The following is an 18,388-nucleotide window of genomic DNA, read 5'->3' as shown; positions in this document are numbered from 1 at the left end:
AATCTTAAATTATAAGTTCCTTCTTATATCTTCATATTATTTTTCTTAAATATCTGATTGAACCAGAGAAAACCAGAGAAAAGGAAGTGAGACTCGGCCTGCCAATAACAGCATTATTGGCCCAATAGCATGAGCAGAATTATAGGGGAGTCACTAACATTTAACCATGGAATTTCATTTTTTGGTTACAGTTTATTTTCCTACAATCACTTTAGAGCAATATCACTTTAGTCTATACTTGCCTGATTAAGCCAAACATTAGTTGTCATAATTTGCTCCCGTTCATTCTAAGATAAAAAATAATACATATATGGATACGTAAATAAATGTAACATTTTGTTAGCACTGAAAGGCAATTTTTTTTCTCATACATTTTATCTATTACTATAGAGAAAGCTGAAGTAGAGAGTGGTAATTACTTAAAAATGAAAACATAAACACAGTATAAACAAATTAATTATCACAGCCCGTTCACACATGCACAGTGGACAGTGGTTACCAGCTTCACATTAAATAAAAAAAACCTTTGCCAGAGAGCATCGGGGAAAGCTGTAACAGGCTATACCCAGCGATAGCTATCACCTGCAGAAGAAGCCATATGCTAGTGAAAGCAGCTTTTTTGTGCTTATAATAAATAGGCCTATAAGGGGGAGGGCTCATCTCTGTGTCACACAGATCATGCATTAGGTCAGCAAATGAGGTATCAAAACTTGGAGTGATGAAAAAACTATCAGCCAATAAACTCTTAACTGCCATGTCACATGCTGTGTTTGAAAAATGACAGAAGCTGATTGGTTGGCACTTTATCTCTCTCCATTTTAACTCTCTCTATTATTTGATACATCTCCCCCTATATCTAAGAGTGTTAGTGTGCAAGGTTGAAAAAGCAATCATAGAAATTTCTTATAGAATAAAGATCAGATCTCAAGATCAGTAACCATTTCAGTCATTGTATAGGTCACTCACGCACAGTGCATGCGTGACCTCACTAATATGCATTATTGTCACACAGAATGATAATCACCCTTAAATTTCCCAAATACTACCAGATCACTCACGTGTCCAGTCCATTGGAGTCTCACACTGGAGGCCATACTCTGATGGAGAATCTGCTCCTAGCTCGGGGCTGGTGCAAGTTTCAATTGTGTGCCTGATGGTTCATCTACAGATGCTAAAAATGGGGGTCTTAGTTAGACTTAGACTTGTACATGGGGACCGATGGATGTACACCAGGGAAGGGCTTGTAGGAGTACTGGCATAAGGTCACACATGCTACAATAGACCCACACACAGATGCGGTAGCATTCGACCCACAATCAGCCCCTTTATGGTCTAATGAATGTGTGGACATTGGATTGTTACTGAATTACATGTAACCAGTGGTGAATTTCCCATTAGGCACATGAGGCACGTGCTTAGGGGCGGCACTTGTCAGGGGGCAGTACTTGGATACTTGTTTAGTACCGTCAGACCTAAATTTACCAGTAACGGCAAAATACTTCCACTCTAATACGTGGGTGTGACACAATATCCCAGCAGTTGGGCACCGGCATCCCAACAAATTAGAATGGGGTAATAATTTTACCCTATCCCCTGTCCCCTACCCTAATCCACCTGGGGTGGCCGCTAGGGCTAAGATACTGGGGGTGTCATCTAGCGTTAAGACTCGGGGGAAGGGGAGAGGGTGACTTCGGCTACCCCCCACTCTAATGTATAACCCTAAAGCCGCCGCCCCCCTCCTGGGTCCTAACATTAACAGTGGCTCCAATACTTACCTTCAGGATGTCGGCGTTTGGTTTTCCGGCACTGGGATTCTGAGTGGTGTAGTCACATAACCGCCAGCATCCTGACTGGCAGGATGCTAACCTTATCCCCATACGGCATCATGAGTGGAGTGTAAATGGGTAGGACTGCCCCTGTAAACTGTCCTACTTAGTTAATGTGTATACATAATTAAAAATAAAATGAAATTTCACAGTTCATGGCTTTTTTATTATTATATTAAATTGACAATCGTCAAATGAGGGCTTATAACGAATCAATGAAAATGATAAAATTAGGCAGAGGGGGCAGCCATTACTGTTGTGCCTAGGGGCACCATGACCACTAAATTCGCCCCTGCGTGTAACTACTGTGTTACAAAGTGTATATACTGCATTGGTCAGATTCCTTCAAAAATAGCTGTGGCTTTAAATAATGAAATTCTTTTTATGGGGAAAAAGTCAGTATGCTCTCCCACAAAGCAGGGAACTACTGTGTAAATCTTCTCTCTCCACCTCATAAGCATATTTATAAAAAATCAAAACTCATCTTTCCACTTTAGTGCAACACTAGGAGCGCTTGTGTAGCTACAATACAGTGCGCTTGGAAAGGAAAGGCTCTCAGCTCCTCCCACTGGTCAATGGTAAATTCTGCAGCCCTGCAGATGCTGCCATCTCATTCTGTAAGTCCATGCCCTTCCATGTATAACCAAGCAAGTAACTATGTAGCACAACAAAAGAGCATTTGCGCTGCTGTTTTACACTTTTACAATTCATAAATGAGTGGTGATATTTTATATAGAAGAAATGCTTTAACGTTCCAAGGGTTCAAAGCCATCTTTTCCAGCTGGGTGTGTTGTCACAAAGAAATAAGTACTTAGCCGTGACCTAATGTATTTGTGCTCCAGATTTACACAGTAGCATGTTGTCTGAGACAGAGAACAGAGCTCATGGTTAAATTAAATAATAGCAGAAATGCACATTAAATCTAATAGACCTCATAATTGCATTTGAAAGCACGTCACTGTTTTATGTAGTGCACATTTACAAACTTGACTGTTAGACACTACATTATACTAATACAGTCCGGCATTATAGAAATCACTATATTATAAAAGAACTACAGTATACCTGGCAGTAAGCAAGCCAGGAGAAATGGTGATTGGGTGAAAGCCAGAACTGTTGGTACTCCGGAATGCCGGACCCAGAGAAATGTAGGGGGAGTAAGCAGGGGATGACATACTGGGGGGTAATAATCTGTTACAAAGATCACCACCCACAGAAAATCTGCTTCCAGTAGGGTGTGCGATTCAAGTATAAACCAGAACTGGATGATTCCCAGTACATGTAAACCACCTGCATTCAGGAAAGTAGCGAGGTGGCTCCGGTGGAGCGCAAGCTCCGGGCACTGGACAAGTTAGAGGGCGCACCGCCGCCTGCCCATCCCCTCCTTCTTCCCGCTATACCGCAAGCTGCTGTAAAGGCAGCCGCAGAGCAGGAGGAGAAGAAGCAGAGGGGTGCACTCTGACTCAAAGACTAGGTAGGGAACAGGGCATGCCAGAAGCGACAGCGGGATCCCAGCAGCGGAATGCCGGCGGGGGCGTGAGCGCAACAAGCCCCTTGCGGGCTCGGTGGCGAGCTGCGCTCACCACAGGTTCTATTCCCACTCTATGTGTGTCGTGGACACCCACGAGTGGGAATAGCCCCTGCTTGTTGGCATGCTGACTGTCAGGATTTAAAGGGGTGAGGGATTTAGCCGGCGGTAATGTGACCGGCGGTCTACTGACCGCCGGTCACATAACTACATCCCTTTCTGTCCTGGCTGCTGCCTCACCTCTATCTGACCCAGCTGCTGCAGCACCTCTTTCTTCCCCAGCTGCTGCAGCAGCACCTCTATCTGCCTCAGCTGCTACAGTAGCTCTCTCTGCATTAGAAGCTGCAGAGTAACATGTATTAGCGGCTCTACTATGGTGTAACGTGTATAAGCTGCTACTGTGGTGTAACTGTGTTGTGTAACGTGTATAAGCTGCTCTACTGTGTGGCATAAAGTGTATAAGGGGTACTACTGTGTTGCGTAATATGAAAAACGGACAATACTGTGCGGTGTAATCTGAATTGGTACTATTCTGTGGCCATGCCTCTTGCCATGAAGCCACTCCCCTATATTTTTGTTGTTCACTGTCCCTGTTTTAAACATGGGGAGCACTCAGTGAAAACTTTTGCCCTGAGCTCCACAAGGTCTAGAACCGGACCTGTCACCAATTTAGGATTTTTCTATATTTTTTATTTTCAAATGTAACATGCCACCAATTCAGTACAGGGGAGGGGGCACCGAAACATAGCTTTGCTCCGGGCACCATGGCTCCTAGCTACACCTCTGCCTGCATTATGCTTGTACGAATACTGCATGGGAGTGTTTTCTTTTTCTGCATTTTTCACACTAAAGATCATGTAGTACTTCTAGTGTTAGTATACCCAAGCGCTTAAAGGCTCTCAGGAAAAACTGCAACCTGCACTGCAAAACGTAAAATGCTGACACTAACTTATTCCCTCTATTATACACATTCACTGTACTAAGGGTGCGGGATGAGCCCTAGCGGTTTCAGATTTTAGTGCTTTTATATTTGGGAGGGTCCTGAGTTCCCTAGGGAATTCATGCTGAACGGACCAGAGCTGGTTATCATTATGGCATGGGATCTGGCTGCCATAACCTAGTGCTGGTATCCTAAACTCAGTAAAATACTATACTTTTGTGCCTAAAAGGCCTGGGTAATTAGCACACCTTCCTCTCCTCTCTCTCGGCTCATGGGAACCCCGCCTCCCCTCCCTCCTCCCCAGCTTTTGCTGACTGGAGGCCAAGCTATTAAGCTCCATTACTAGTGCTGGTACATACTAATTATTTTGGAGGGTATGCTTTTGTTTAAGTTTGTTTATTTTTTTATATATTATGTTATTAATTTCTTTAACATAATACTAAGGTCTTGTACTAGGGGTGAAGCAGCTACAACCAATACACCTCCTGACAGGTGCTGCACCTTCTTTTGGTAAACCTGAAGACCCCTTTCCTCCCCTTATCTGCTTCTTTACACAACATATCAGGGTCCCATATGTCTGATGATTTATTTTTATTTTTTTAACAAAACATGATAAAATACTCAGGGGCAGATGTATTAACCTGGAGAAGGCATAAGGAAGTGATAATAAGTGATAATATGTGCAAGATGATAAAGGCAGCAGCCAATCAGATCCTAACTGTTAATTTACATATTGGAGCTGATTGGCTGGTGCCTTTATCACCTTGCACATCTCACTGGTTTATCACTTCCTTATGCCTTCTGCAGGTTAATAAATCTGCCCCTCAGATCCAAGCAAAAATCATACAATATATTTTTGTTGTTGTTTTAAAATAATCTATGGCTACTGAATATGAGGGCTGCAACATACAGTGAAATTTGATTTAATATTGTAGAGAAACCAGAATGACACAAAAACATGATGTAAGCCTTCTGAAAGTTTCATTTGCTCCTGTAACATGGCCCTGGGATTTATTAGCTCACACTAGGTACAACATGTCACAAACTGTTACTTAGCAGAAGTCGTTGCACCATGTTGCATAAACCCCGCTTCAGGGACTTCAGCTCTGAAACACACTCTGTTTTCAGACTTCTCTGTGCTGTCACTAAATGATCCTTATCACTGACACAGCCAATAATAAGACAGTTGGACAGCAATAAACAGCAGAACAAAAAATTTGACAGCAGACAGATGCAGTCTGTCAGAGAGATACAGTCCCAGACGTCATTATAACCAGAGCATCTCACAATCAGATTATACCTTTGATTGGCATTCCCAGGTAACAATGCTTTCACAACACCAAGTTTAAGGACACATTTCATGTAATTTATGAACATGTAAAATTGCATCAATGCAGCGCAAATGCTTTTTATGTCCCCATATATTGCCTAATTTTGCTCATGGTATAATGGGTGCTTGTTGAGCCTGAATTAGAAGTGAACACAGGTGCCAGCAGCTGTGGGAAGTATGTCTTGAGGGCCTGGCTGTACTGGATTAGAATTGGGGCAGGTAGTGGCGATATATTGAGGCCTAGCAATCCACAGCTTTAGTCCCATCTTGCCATACATTGTCCCAGTCCAGCCAAATTATAAGTGGGCAAAAAACAGGGGAAGGAGGCTGAATTGACCAAGAGCGTACATTTCTATCGTGGGCTATAAATTATTGTTGGAGAAAAACATCAAAAAGTGGTTTGGGCTGTCCACCAGCATATCTTAATTTTTCACAAAAATGACCAGCATTGCCTGCAACAAAGCTATTCTCAAAGGGGCTCATCTGTAAACACAATATTGCATGTCATATAAAAGTGACCTAATCCTGTATCCATGTTATCAGATTGTAAATGTCACTCACACATGAGAATAAATGTAAAGTAAGGTTACTTAGGAAATGTCTACATTGTTATTAATCTAAGGGGCATAACAATTGATATTCTTGTTATCGCTCGTTTCGAATGATAAATTGTGCCCAGCCAATCAGCTCCTAACTGGTGTTTGAAAAATAACAGTTAGGAGCTGATTGGCAGAAGCATCATTTATCATTAGTGTTGTTTTTCAGTAGGAACCAATCTGTCCCTAGATCTGTAGAACTGGGCCATAACTGTGTTGGTCTCCCATCACAACACCATTAGATTGGATAATTGCAATCCAATTGTCCCTGTGATTAATTAGGCCATTTACTGTATATGGAAGGGGAAAATTGCAAAGGTCCAATCGGATTACAGTGCTCCCAATTATGTCATGGAAATTACCTGCTCCTGTTATCTTATTCTTTAAGGTTTGCCAATAACCTCCCACACATAGTAATGGGGTTATTATTAACCCTGCTGGTTAAAATCCAATTCAAATTATTCCTGTCAGATTTTAATTGGCTAGGAGGGGAACCAAACAATGAGCCAAAATATTGCTGTGTTTAAGTAGCTGTGGGTACTACTAACAAAGTTTTGTACAAAATCTTACCACACTGATGAGCTGAGCCAGAGACAATTGGAGGTGGATGGACACCAGCTGTGTATTGTTATATGCTGGACGGATGAGTTTGTTATATCTATCTTTCTTCAAAAGAGTGTCCATTAATCTTTCTTCTGAATCCGCTGCTTTGCTATCTAGATAATGAGAAGACACACCACAAATATTATAGTATAATATTAGTAACTTGAAAAAAACTAATAGTATAGAATTAATCAGTTTGTGTAAGTTATTTATTGAATTAAAAATTGTTGGAGGGATCTATATGCACAAATAAGAGCTCAATATAGTTGCATGTTAGCATTTATACCTGTAACTTATTATTATATGTATGGTTATTATGGGGTGTGTTTAGAACCCTACTCTTATAGTTCAATATAGCAATGCAAGCTATAACATTGTTCATGCATTTTATGAAATTTGTAAGAAATTAGTGTGAGACACCATATTATATGAGGAATTTCTGTGCAGTTGGTAACCTTGGCCAGCTATGCCATGGCTCTTTTGATGTACTTGACATTTGTTTTTCCAGAATTGTTTTTCCAGAAAAGTATGTGTTAACATTGATTTCGATAATTTACAGTTACTATTTTGAGTCAGATGACAAATGTAACATTGCAGCTACGTTTCTAAGATACAGAACTTATTTTAGGTAGTTATAGATATATGGTGAAATAAATTGTTGAATTAAGCTCTGGAAAACATGATTCTTACGAGTTGTGCTGCACTAGAGCCACACCATGTTTGGTTTAGACCTGATCGCAGCAGCAACATTTTTCTCTAATGGGCAAAACTATGGCCCTCATTCCGAGTTGTTCACTCGCTAGCAGATTTTACCAGCATTGCACACGCTAGGCCGCCGCCCTCTGGGAGTGTATCATAGCATAGCAGAATAGTGAACGAAAGATTAGCAGAATTGCGAACAGAAAATTCTTAGCAGCTTCTGAGTAGCTCGAGACTTACTCCTACACTGCGATCAGCTCAGCCCGTTTCATACCTGGTTTGACGTCACAAACACGCCCTGCGTTCGGCCAGCCACTCCCCCGTTTCTCCAGACACTCCCACGTTTTATCCTGGCATGCCTGCGTTTTTCCGCACACTCCCAGAAAACGGTCAATTTCCGCCCAGAAACACCCACTTCCTGTCAATCACACTCCGATCACTTTCTTCGTTCGGACGTGAGTAAATCTACTAAGTTTTGTGCTAAAATACTTAGCGCATGCGCACTGCGTACCATGCGCATGCACATTTTTGCGAAAATCGGCAACGAGCTAACAACTCGGAATGACCCCCTATGTGCAGTGCAGTTTGGGCAGATGTAACATGTGCATAGAGAGTTAGATTTGGGTGGGGTGTGTTCAAACTGAAATCTAAATTGCAGTGTAAAAATAAAGCAGCCAGTATTTACCCTGCACAGAAACAAAATAATCCACCCAAATCCAACTCTCTCTGCACATGTTATATCTGCCAATGCTACATATCTATTCCATGTTTTACAATTCGGTAAAACAAAGCTTCATAATATTCAATTAGAGGGATGGGTGATGAGAAAGAGGAAAGACAGGGACATGTTCTGGCCATGAGGTACAGTATACAACATTATTTCAGTAAACCCTACTGAGCTCAATTGTACACCCTACCAACTTGCCCTGTATCGGTCCTTACATTTAATTAATTAATTTATTTATTTACTAACAGCTTCTTATTAGAGATGAGCGGGTTCGGTTCTCCGAGATACGAACTACCCTGAACTTCACCTATTTTAAACGGTTCCGAGGCAGCCTCGGATCTTCCCGCCTTGCTCGGTTAACCCGAACGTCATCATCCCGCTGTCGGATTCTCGCGAGATTCGTATTCTATATAAAGAGGCGCGCGTCGCCGCCATTTTCACTCGTGCATTGGAGATTGAACGGAGAGGACGTGGCTGTGTTCTCTCCCTGAAAAGCTCCGTAATCTGTGCTCAGTGTGCTGCAAATATCTGTGCTCAGTGTGCTGAAAATATCTGTGCTCAGTGTGCTGAAAATATCTATGTTCTCTGCCTGAAAACGCTCCATATCTGTGCTCAGTGTGCTGCAAATATCTGTGCTCAGTGTGCTTTATTGTGGGGACTGGGGACCACCATTATAATAGTAGTACAGTACAGTAGGCCATTGCTGTATCTTGCAGCTCTGTGTCACTGCAAGTATCCATTCCATATCTGTGCTGCATTTTTGTGAGCAGTATATATAGTATTACAGTGCAGCATTTTGGTGACCAACAGTATATAGTTGTACAGTAGGCCATTGCTGTATCTTGCAGCTCTGTGTCACTGCAAGTATCCATTCCATATCTGTGCTGCATTATTGTGAGCAGTATATACAGGTTGAGTATCCCTTATCCAAAATGCTTGGGACCAGAGGTATTTTGGATATCGGATTTTTCCGTATTTTGGAATAATTGCATACCATAATGAGATAACATGGTGATGGGACCTAAATCTAAGCACAGAATGCATTTATGTTACATATATACCTTATACACACAGCCTGAAGGTAATTTTAGCCAATATTTTTTATAACTTTGTGCATTAAACAAAGTGTGTCTACATTCACACAATTCATTTATGTTTCATATACACCTTATATACACAGCCTGAAGGTCATTTAATACAGTATTTTTAATAACTTTGTGTATTAAACAAAGTTTGTGTACATTGAGCCATCAAAAAACAAAGGTTTCACTTTCTCACTCTCCCTCAAAAAAGTCCGTATTTCGGAATATTCCGTATTTCGGAATATATGGATATGGGATACTCAACCTGTATAGTATTACAGTGCAGCATTTTGGTGACCAACAGTATATAGTTGTACAGTAGGCCATTGCTGTATCTTGCACTTCTGTGTCACTGCAAGTATCCATTCCATATCTGTGCTGCATTATTGTGAGCAGTATATATAATATTACAGTGCAGCATTTTGGTGACCAACAGTATACATATATAGTACAGTACAGTAGGCCTTTGCTATTGATATATTACTTGCATATAATTCCACACTTTAAAAAATGGAGAACAAAAATGTGGAGGGTAAAATAGGGAAAGATCAAGATCCACTTCCACCTCGTGCTGAAGCTGCTGCCACTAGTCATGGCCGAGACGATGAAATGCCATCAACGCCGTCTGCCAAGGCCGATGCCCAATGTCATAGTAGAGAGCATGTAAAATCCAAAAAACTAAAGTTCAGTAAAATGACCCAAAAATCTAAATTAAAAGCGTCTGAGGAGAAGCGTAAACTTGCCAATATGCCATTTACGACACGGAGTGGCAAGGAACGGTTGAGGCCCTGGCCTATGTTCATGGCTAGTGGTTCAGCTTCACATGAGGATGGAAGCACTCATCCTCCCGCTAGAAAACTGAAAAGAGTTAAGATGGCAAAAGCACAGCAAAGAACTGTGCGTTCTTCTAAATCACAAATCCCCAAGGAGAGTCCAATTGTGTCGGTTGCGATGCCTGACCTTCCCAACACTGGACGGGAAGAGGTGGCGCCTTCCACCATTTGCACCCCCCTGCAAGTGCTGGAAGGAGCACCCACAGTCCAGTTCCTGATAGTCAAATTGAAGATGTCACTGTTGAAGTACACCAGGATGAGGATATGGGTGTTGCTGGCGCTGAGGAGGAAATTGACAAGGAGGATTCTGATGGTGAGGTGGTTTGTTTAAGTCAGGCACCCGGGGAGACACCTGTTGTCCGTGGGATGAATATGGCCATTGACATGCCTGGTCAAATTACAAAAAAAATCACTTCTTCGGTGTGGAATTATTTTAACAGAAATGCGGACAACAGGTGTCAAGCCGTGTGTTGCCTTTGTCAAGCTGTAATAAGTAGGGGTAAGGACGTTAACCACCTAGGAACATCCTGCCTTATACGTCACCTGGAGTGCATTCATCAGAAGTCATTGACAAGTTCAAAAACTTTGGGTGGCAGCGGAAGCAGTCCACTGACAACTAAATCCCTTCCTCTTGTACCCAAGCTCCCGCAAACCACACCACCAACTCCCTCAGTGTCAATTTCCTCCTTAGACAGGAACGCCAATAGTCCTGCAGGCCATGTCACTGGCAAGTCTGACGAGTCCTCTCCTAACTGGGATTCCTAGGATGGATCCTTGAGTGTAACGCCTACTGCTGCTGGCGCTGCTGTTGTTGCTGCTGGGAGTCATTTGTCATCCCAGAGGGGAAGTCGGAAGACCACTTGTACTACTTCCAGTAAGCAATTGACTGTCCAACAGTCCTTTGCGAGGAAGATGAAATATCACAGCAGTCATCCTGCTGCAAAGTAGATAACTCAGGCCTTGGCAGCTGTGGTGGTGTTAAACGTGTGTCCGGTATCCACCGTTAATTCACAGGGAATTAGACAATTTATTGAGTTAGTGTGTCCCCGGTACCAAATACCATCTAGGTTCCACTTCTCTAGGCAGGCGATACCGAGAATGAACACAGACGTCAGAAAAAGAGTCACCAGTGTCCTAAAAAATGCAGTTGTACCCAATGTCCACTTAACCATGGACATGTGGACAAGTGGAGCAGGGCAGACTCAGGACTATATGACTGTGACAGCCCACTGGGTAGATGTATTGCCTCCCGCAGCAAGAACAGCAGCGGCGGCACCAGTAGCAGCATCTCGCAAACGCCAACTCGTTCCTAGGCAGGCTACGCTTTGTATCACCGCTTTCCATAAGAGGCACACACCTGACAACCTCTTACGGAAACTGAGGAACATCTTCGCAGAATGGCTTACCCCAGTTGGACTCTCCTTGGGATTTGTGACATCGGACAACGCCACCAATATTGTGCGTGCATTACATGTGGGCAAATTCCAGCACGTCCCATGTTTTGTACATATATTGAATTTGGTGGTGCAGAATTTTTTTAAAAAACGACAGGGGTGTGCAAGAGATGCCGTCGGTGGCCCGAAGAATTGCGGGCCACTTTCGGCATTCAGCCACCGCGTGCCGAAGACTGGAGCACCAGCAAACACTCCTGAACCTGCCCCGCCATCATCTGAAGCAAGAGGTGGTAACGAGGTGGAATTCAACCCTCTATATGCTTCAGAGGATGGAGGAGCAGCAAAAGGTCATTCAAGCCTATACATCTGCCTACGATATAGGCAAAGGAGGGGGAATGCACCTGACTCAAGCGCAGTGGAGAATGATTTCAACATTGTGCAAGGTTCTGCAACCCTTTGAACTTGCCACACGTGAAGTCAGTTCAGACACTGCCAGCCTGAGTCAGGTCATTCCCCTCATCAGGCTATTGCAGAAGCAGCTGGAGAGACTGAAGGAGGAGCTAAAATGGAGCAATTCCGCTAGGCATGTGGGACTTGTGGATGGAGCCCTTAATTCGCTTAACCAGGATTCACGGGTGTTCAATCTGTTGAAATCAGAGCACTACATTTTGGCCACGGTGCTCGATCCTAGGTTTAAAGCCTACGTTGTATCTCTCTTTCCGGCAGACACAAGTGTGCAGAGGTGCAAATACCTGCTGGTGAGACACTTGTCAAGTCAAGCGGAACGTGACCCATCAACAGCTCCTCCTTCACATTCTCCCGCAACTGGGGCTGCGAGGAAAAGGCTAAGAATTCCGAGCCCACCTGCTGGCGGTGATGCAGGGCAGTCTGGAGCGAGTGCTGACATCTGGTCCGGACTGAAGGACCTGCCGATTACTGACATGTCGTCTACTGTCACTGCATATGATTCTGTCACCATTGAAAGAATGGTGGAGGATTATATGAGTGACCGCATCCAAGAAGGCACGTCAGACAGTCCGTACGTATACTGGCAGGAAAAAGAGGCAATTTGGAGACCTTTGCACAAACTGGCTTTATTTTACCTAAGTTGCCCCCCCCCCCCCCCCCCTCCAGTGTGTACTCTGAAAGAGTGTTTAGTGCAGCAGCCGGTCACCTTGTCAGCAATCAGCGTACAAGGTTACTTCCAGGAAATGTGGAGAAGATGATGTTCATCAAAATGAATTATAATCAATTCCTCCGTGGAGACATTCACCAGCAATTGCCTCCAGAAAGTACACAGGGACCTGAGATGGTGGATTCCAGTGGGGACGAATTAATACTCTGTGAGGAGGATGTACAGAGTGAAAGGGGTGAGGAATCGGACGATGAGGAGGAGGTGGACATCTTGCCTCTGTAGAGCCAGTTTGTGCAAGGAGAGATTGATTGCTTCTTTTTTGGTGGGGGCCCAAACCAACCAGTCATTTCAGCCACAGTCGTGTGGCAGACCCTGTGGCTGAAATGATGGGTTTGTTAAAGTGTGCATGTCCTGTTTATACATCATAAGGGTGGGTGGGAGGGCCCAAGGACAATTCCATCTTGCACCTCTTTTTTTCTTTATCTCTGCATCATGTGATGTTTGGGGCTAATTTTTTTAAGTGCCATCCTGTATGACACTGCAGTGCCACTCCTAGATGGGCCAGGTGTTTGTGCCGGCCACTTGGGTCGCTTAGCTTAGTCATCCAGCGACCTCGGTGCAAATTTTAGGACTAAAAATAATATTGTGAGGTGTGAGGTGTTCAGAATAGACTGGAAATGAGTGGAAATTGTGGTTATTGAGGTTAATAATACTATAGGATCAAAATTACCCCCAAATTCTATGATTTAAGCTGTTTTTGAAAAAAAACACCCGAATCCAACAAAAAAATTTCAGGGAGATTTTGCCAAAATGCGTCCAAATCCAAAACACGGCCGCGGAACCGAATCCAAAACCAAAACACAAAAAATTTCCGGTGCACATCTCTACTTCTTAATTATATAGTGCAGAATATTCTGTTGCTCTTTATAATTGGAAACAACAATGATAAAACAAAATTGGGTAATAACAGTCAGAGGTAGGAAGGCCTTGCTCACAAGCTTACGCAAGGATAGGTGCTATCTATTGCATAATTGTCCACCATATTCCAAAGGTTCTTGGTGGGCTATATGATATGGTCACACAGTGATGTTGGTCTGGGGTAAGGAGGATGGGAAAGTGAAGAAAATTTGTGAGGATATCTGAAGACTGTACAGAGGGGATGTAACTGGATAGGAAAGCTTATGAAGGTTGATTGAGTGGTTCTGGAATGTGATAAGCTAGCCTGGGGTGAGTTTTCAGGGAATGCTTGAAAGTTTTGAGACTAGGGGAGAGTCTTATTGTGCATATTATGTCATTCCTGCAATCGTGGATCTGCAGCCGATAAATGTCTAGCGAGGAAGATTAGCCTTGCAGCTGCATTCAGAATGGATTGTATTGGTGAAAGTCTCTTTTTGATAAGACCAGTAAGTAGATTATTGTAATAGTCAATACGGGAGATAATGAGTGCATGGATTAGAGTTTTTGCAGTGTCTTGTGTAAGGTATGATCAAATTTTGAATGTTTTTTAGATACATGTTATCACAAATAGGGAGCGGCGGCCGCTGTGCTTACCCCTTCGCTGCACGCTGGGTCTCCGGGGAGGTCTCCCTGCACTGGGCTTCGGGTCCCAGCATGCGGTCAGCGTGGCTGCCGGCGTCTCTCCGTACCATGGGCGCCGCCATTGTGCCCAGCGTTCACGTGCGCAGAATGGGCCAATGGGGCGACCCGTAGCTTCCCCCAATGAGAGCAGAGCAGGTAATTCGAAAGGAGGCGCCAGGCAAAGCTGCGGCATCTGAGTAACGTCACTGTCAAGCTACTCCCAGGCTCATGCTGCTTCTCTTGGAGGCCTGCTTCCCAGCATTTCCAGTGCGTTCACTGAGCTCCAGTGTCCCAGCATTTCCAGTGTGTTCACTGAGCTCCAGTGTAAGGATGTGCCCTGTGGGCACATCCATGCTTGGTGCGTGGCGGCGGGTGTCCGGTGCAGGGATTACCTTTGTCCCTGCACCGGACCAGAGACTGCGGAGAGCGGCGCGGCGGTGCTTTGAACTTGGCGCCGCTCGGGCCGCCAATCAGAAGCGCCGCCCGCGGCATTTGAATCTTGGCGCCCTCCGGGAGCCAATCGCGGCTCCCGGAGCGGCAGCCAATCGTGGAGAGACGCGGCGAGCCAATCGGCGCTCGCCGCGTCATAGGCCCCGCCTCCGGCGTCTGACGTCAGACGCCGGGCGGGACGCAGAGCAGGAGGCCGCGCCGAAGAGCGGCGAAGAGAGAAGTCACGGCGGGAAGCAGCGGAGGAGGTCGTCGGCGCGCCGGAGCGCAGAAGAGGATCCGGCGCCGAGAAGACGACGACCGCGGGGAGAGGAGGTCCTGAGGCCGCGGAAGAGGCCAGAAGACGTCGGCCTGCAGAAAGAAGATGTCCAGCGGCGGCTGGACGCAGGGAAAAGACGGAGGCGCCGCTGGCCAGGACGGGTCAGCGGCAGAAGACGGTGGAGGCCCCCGGGTTAGGTAAGGCCTCAGTGAGGCATCCTTCCCCCCCCTCCCCTTTTCCTCCCTCGACCACCAGGGACGGGCATTAGGCCCGAGGACACAATTCAGGCGCTAGGCCTGGGCACAGTTAGGAGTTTGGGCCCCCAATATTGATGAGGTGGTTTGGGCATTAGGCCCAAGCCACCCCACCCATGCGGCACCAGTTAGGCGGGCACTAGGCCCGGGGGACAATCTAGGCACTAGGCCTGTGGCTAATAGAGGGCGTTAGGCCCTAGGGTATTTGTGGCCAAATTAGGGATACATTAAGGTGACCCTGGGCACAAGGCCCAGGTCACCCAACGGACAGCAAGGTAGGCGGGCGCTAGGCCCGTGGGCAAAGTCAGGCCTCCGGCCTGTGGGCAGTTAGGGGGCGCTAGGCCCAGCGAAGCAGTGTTTCCCTGAGGTGAGTAAAGGTGGCGCTGGGCGCTAGGCTCAGGCCACCCTGAGAGTACGGTAGGTGGGTGAGCTGTGCGGTCCCCACTACTGGGTGTTCTGGGTCGGGTAGATAAAGGGACAGCACCGTTTTATGTTGTAACTCCGATAGTGTGATATATGTTGTTACCGTGCAGGGCAAAGTGTATGTGTTTAAGTTGTGCCTAGTTGTGTTGCACCACACCCACAGAGCTAGTTTGAGGGCTCGGCTGTTGTATTTAGTGTAGGGTGTGACACTAGGGTAGAGTTAGGCCCTGCACGGCTGTTTCTCTTTGCCTCCTTACAGGGACCTGTAAGTGGAGAAGATCGGAGTGCAAGACTTGTGACGGTGAGTAGCATCCGTGTACGTCTGTCCCTTGTTTGTCCCCGAGCGCCGGAGTTAGGATTGCTCACGGACGTGAGAATCCCTTTCATCACACTACGTGCGAAAGCGCGAGTGTGTGAAAGCTGGGTAGCTGAGGCTTTGTGCCGGTGATGACCATTCACCCAGCCGGTGAAGGTCGCAGCCACCCCTGGGGTATCCCCTGTTCCACCGGAAGCAGGGTCGATACCCCCTTTAATGTAAACCCTTCTCTCCTCAGCTAGGTCGTCGGTCAGCTCCGAGGGGGAATCGCCGTGTCCGGATCCGACTGAAGAATTCCAGGTCCGTTGAAGGTTCCGGTACCTGAAGGTGAGAGAGAGCGGCGCCTGGTGAGTACAGAGTCTACACCTGCACGACAGCAGGCACCACCACACGCACCGCACCTCTCACACTTGGCGTAGTCGGCAGGATAAAAGAGACCGGATCACGGACACGATGTGGAACGCCACCAAGAAGACCTCCCTGCGGACGGCTCCGGAGAAGACTCACCCCCGGATGTGTGCGGACCAGAGCGACTGGGTGACGGTGTCTGGGGCAGACATCCTGAAGATGGTGCAGCGGTCGGTCCAGCGTGAAAAAGAAGAGCGCCGGGAGAAGGGGCGCAAGAAAGCCGCTGTGACGCCCTGCAAGAAATGTCGGCAAACAGGTCACTTTGCCGACGAGTGTACTTGGCGAGAGACGTCCCCAAAGAAGGTGGTCCAGGAAGCGGACCGAAGACGTCAGAAGGGCCAAGCGAAGAAGGAGTCCTGGTGTTTGCTCTGCGGAAACTACGGGCATGAGCACAACAGTTGTCCTTGGGACGAAGAGTTGAGCGAAGACGAGGTTGATTCCCGGTGTGAAAGCTGTGGAGATCCCCGACATCGGCTCCTGGAATGTCCATGGACGGAAGACAGGACGGACTACGAGGCCACGGTGAAGCAGATGACGGAGTCTCGTCAGCAGCTTTGGGACCGGGTGGCTGCAGAGCCTGTGTGTGCGCTCTGCGAGGCGAAAGGACATGCGCTTCCCGATTGTCCGTGGAACGAAGACCGGATGATTGCGGATGGTCGCGCCCAGAGATGGGAGGAGGAAACCAGGGAAATGGAGCGGAAGGCCTTGCTTGAAGTTAGTTCGCAGGTGCCCAATTCCTCTGAGCCGGAACCAACGGGTGAAGATTCCCCAGTGAAGGAGGTGGATCAGGAACCCGTCTTGGAGAAGGTGGCAGTGGCCCTCCCTTGTTGGACGTGTCGGCGACCAGGACATGCGGCCAGTGAGTGCCCTTGGGAAGATGCCGCGGACCTACTCTGTCCCAAGAAAGTGACCCCAGTAAGGCAGAATCCTTTCCCGCATGAGGCGGAGGTGGACGACTGGGAGGTGAAGAGACCACGCTGCGAAGAAAAGCGTGAAGACCCAGTGACTGAGATGTCCGGAATCTCCCCGCGATGGAACCGTCCACGACCAGGACGTGCGGAACAGGAGTGTCCTGGGTACCAAGAGATGCCAGCGGAAGCGAAGGAGTACGCTGAGGAAGTAACGATGCCAGCGGAAGCGCAAGAGTACGCTGAGGAAGCAGAGGTGCCAGCGGAAGCGAAGAAGTACGCTGAGGAGGAAAGTAATGCCCCAGTCCGGATATCGGAGGAGGACTCAGACTACGGTGAGCTGTCCGCCGACGAATCCCTCCCAGAACAGATGGAGGACGACTCTGGCATCGGAAGCGCCGACGAGAGTGACTGGCAGGATCGGGTGGAGTCATGCTCCCAGTTGAATGCCCTCCGTGAAGAGGAGGAGATAGTCCTGGAGCAAGAATACCTGCCAGGAGTGCCGAAAGGGACCGACGTACGGGGACAGGACTGCGATGCCGTGGGAGGACCCGTTCCAGAGGAAGAGATAGGACCTTTGGAGATGCCCCACGAGGAAATGCGACATGTGGTGGCTGTTGCCCGGGAGGAAACGGATGCCCCGGAGGATTCCGCTGTTGGGTGGTGGACGATACCACACCCGGACGACGGGGACGAAGCCACAGACGGTATCGGAGGCCAAGAGTGGGTGACTGTTGTCCCCGTGGAGGAAGATTCCCCTTGGTGGCCAACGTCGAGTGGCCGTGAAGAGATGGCACTCCCCCAGAGGATCCGCCGATGGAGGTCAGGACGCAAGAGGAACCCGGAGCTGGAGGAGGAAGGATGTGGGGTCACAGCTGGTCCAGGCTGGGCCCCCGAATGCACCCTCGCCGGAAGGACCTTGGAATTCCCTGACCCGCGGACGATGGACGTCGTGAGGAACTTTGTAGGGACTACAAAGGAAAAAGGGGGGGGAAATGTAAGGATGTGCCCTGTGGGCACATCCATGCTTGGTGCGTGGCGGCGGGTGTCCGGTGCAGGGATTACCTTTGTCCCTGCACCGGACCAGAGACTGCGGAGAGCG

General features: G+C 47.1%; 1 protein-coding gene across 1 annotated transcript in view; it reads right to left on the bottom strand.

Moving 5' to 3' along the window:
• Positions 1 to 18,388, bottom strand: part of CHRNB4 (cholinergic receptor nicotinic beta 4 subunit) — a 60,012-nt gene that overhangs the window by 8,356 nt on the left and 33,268 nt on the right. The window contains exons 2-3 of the mRNA XM_063926599.1: positions 6,791 to 6,936; positions 243 to 287 (exon numbers count right to left, since the gene is read on the bottom strand). Coding sequence (XP_063782669.1) covers positions 243 to 287; positions 6,791 to 6,936 — 191 coding nt within the window. The remainder of the gene's footprint in view (positions 1 to 242; positions 288 to 6,790; positions 6,937 to 18,388) is intronic.

The sequence above is a fragment of the Pseudophryne corroboree genome, chromosome 6, assembly GCF_028390025.1.
Source record: "Pseudophryne corroboree isolate aPseCor3 chromosome 6, aPseCor3.hap2, whole genome shotgun sequence".
Lineage (NCBI taxonomy): Eukaryota > Metazoa > Chordata > Amphibia > Anura > Myobatrachidae > Pseudophryne > Pseudophryne corroboree.
This window is presented reverse-complemented; position numbering and strand designations above follow the sequence as displayed.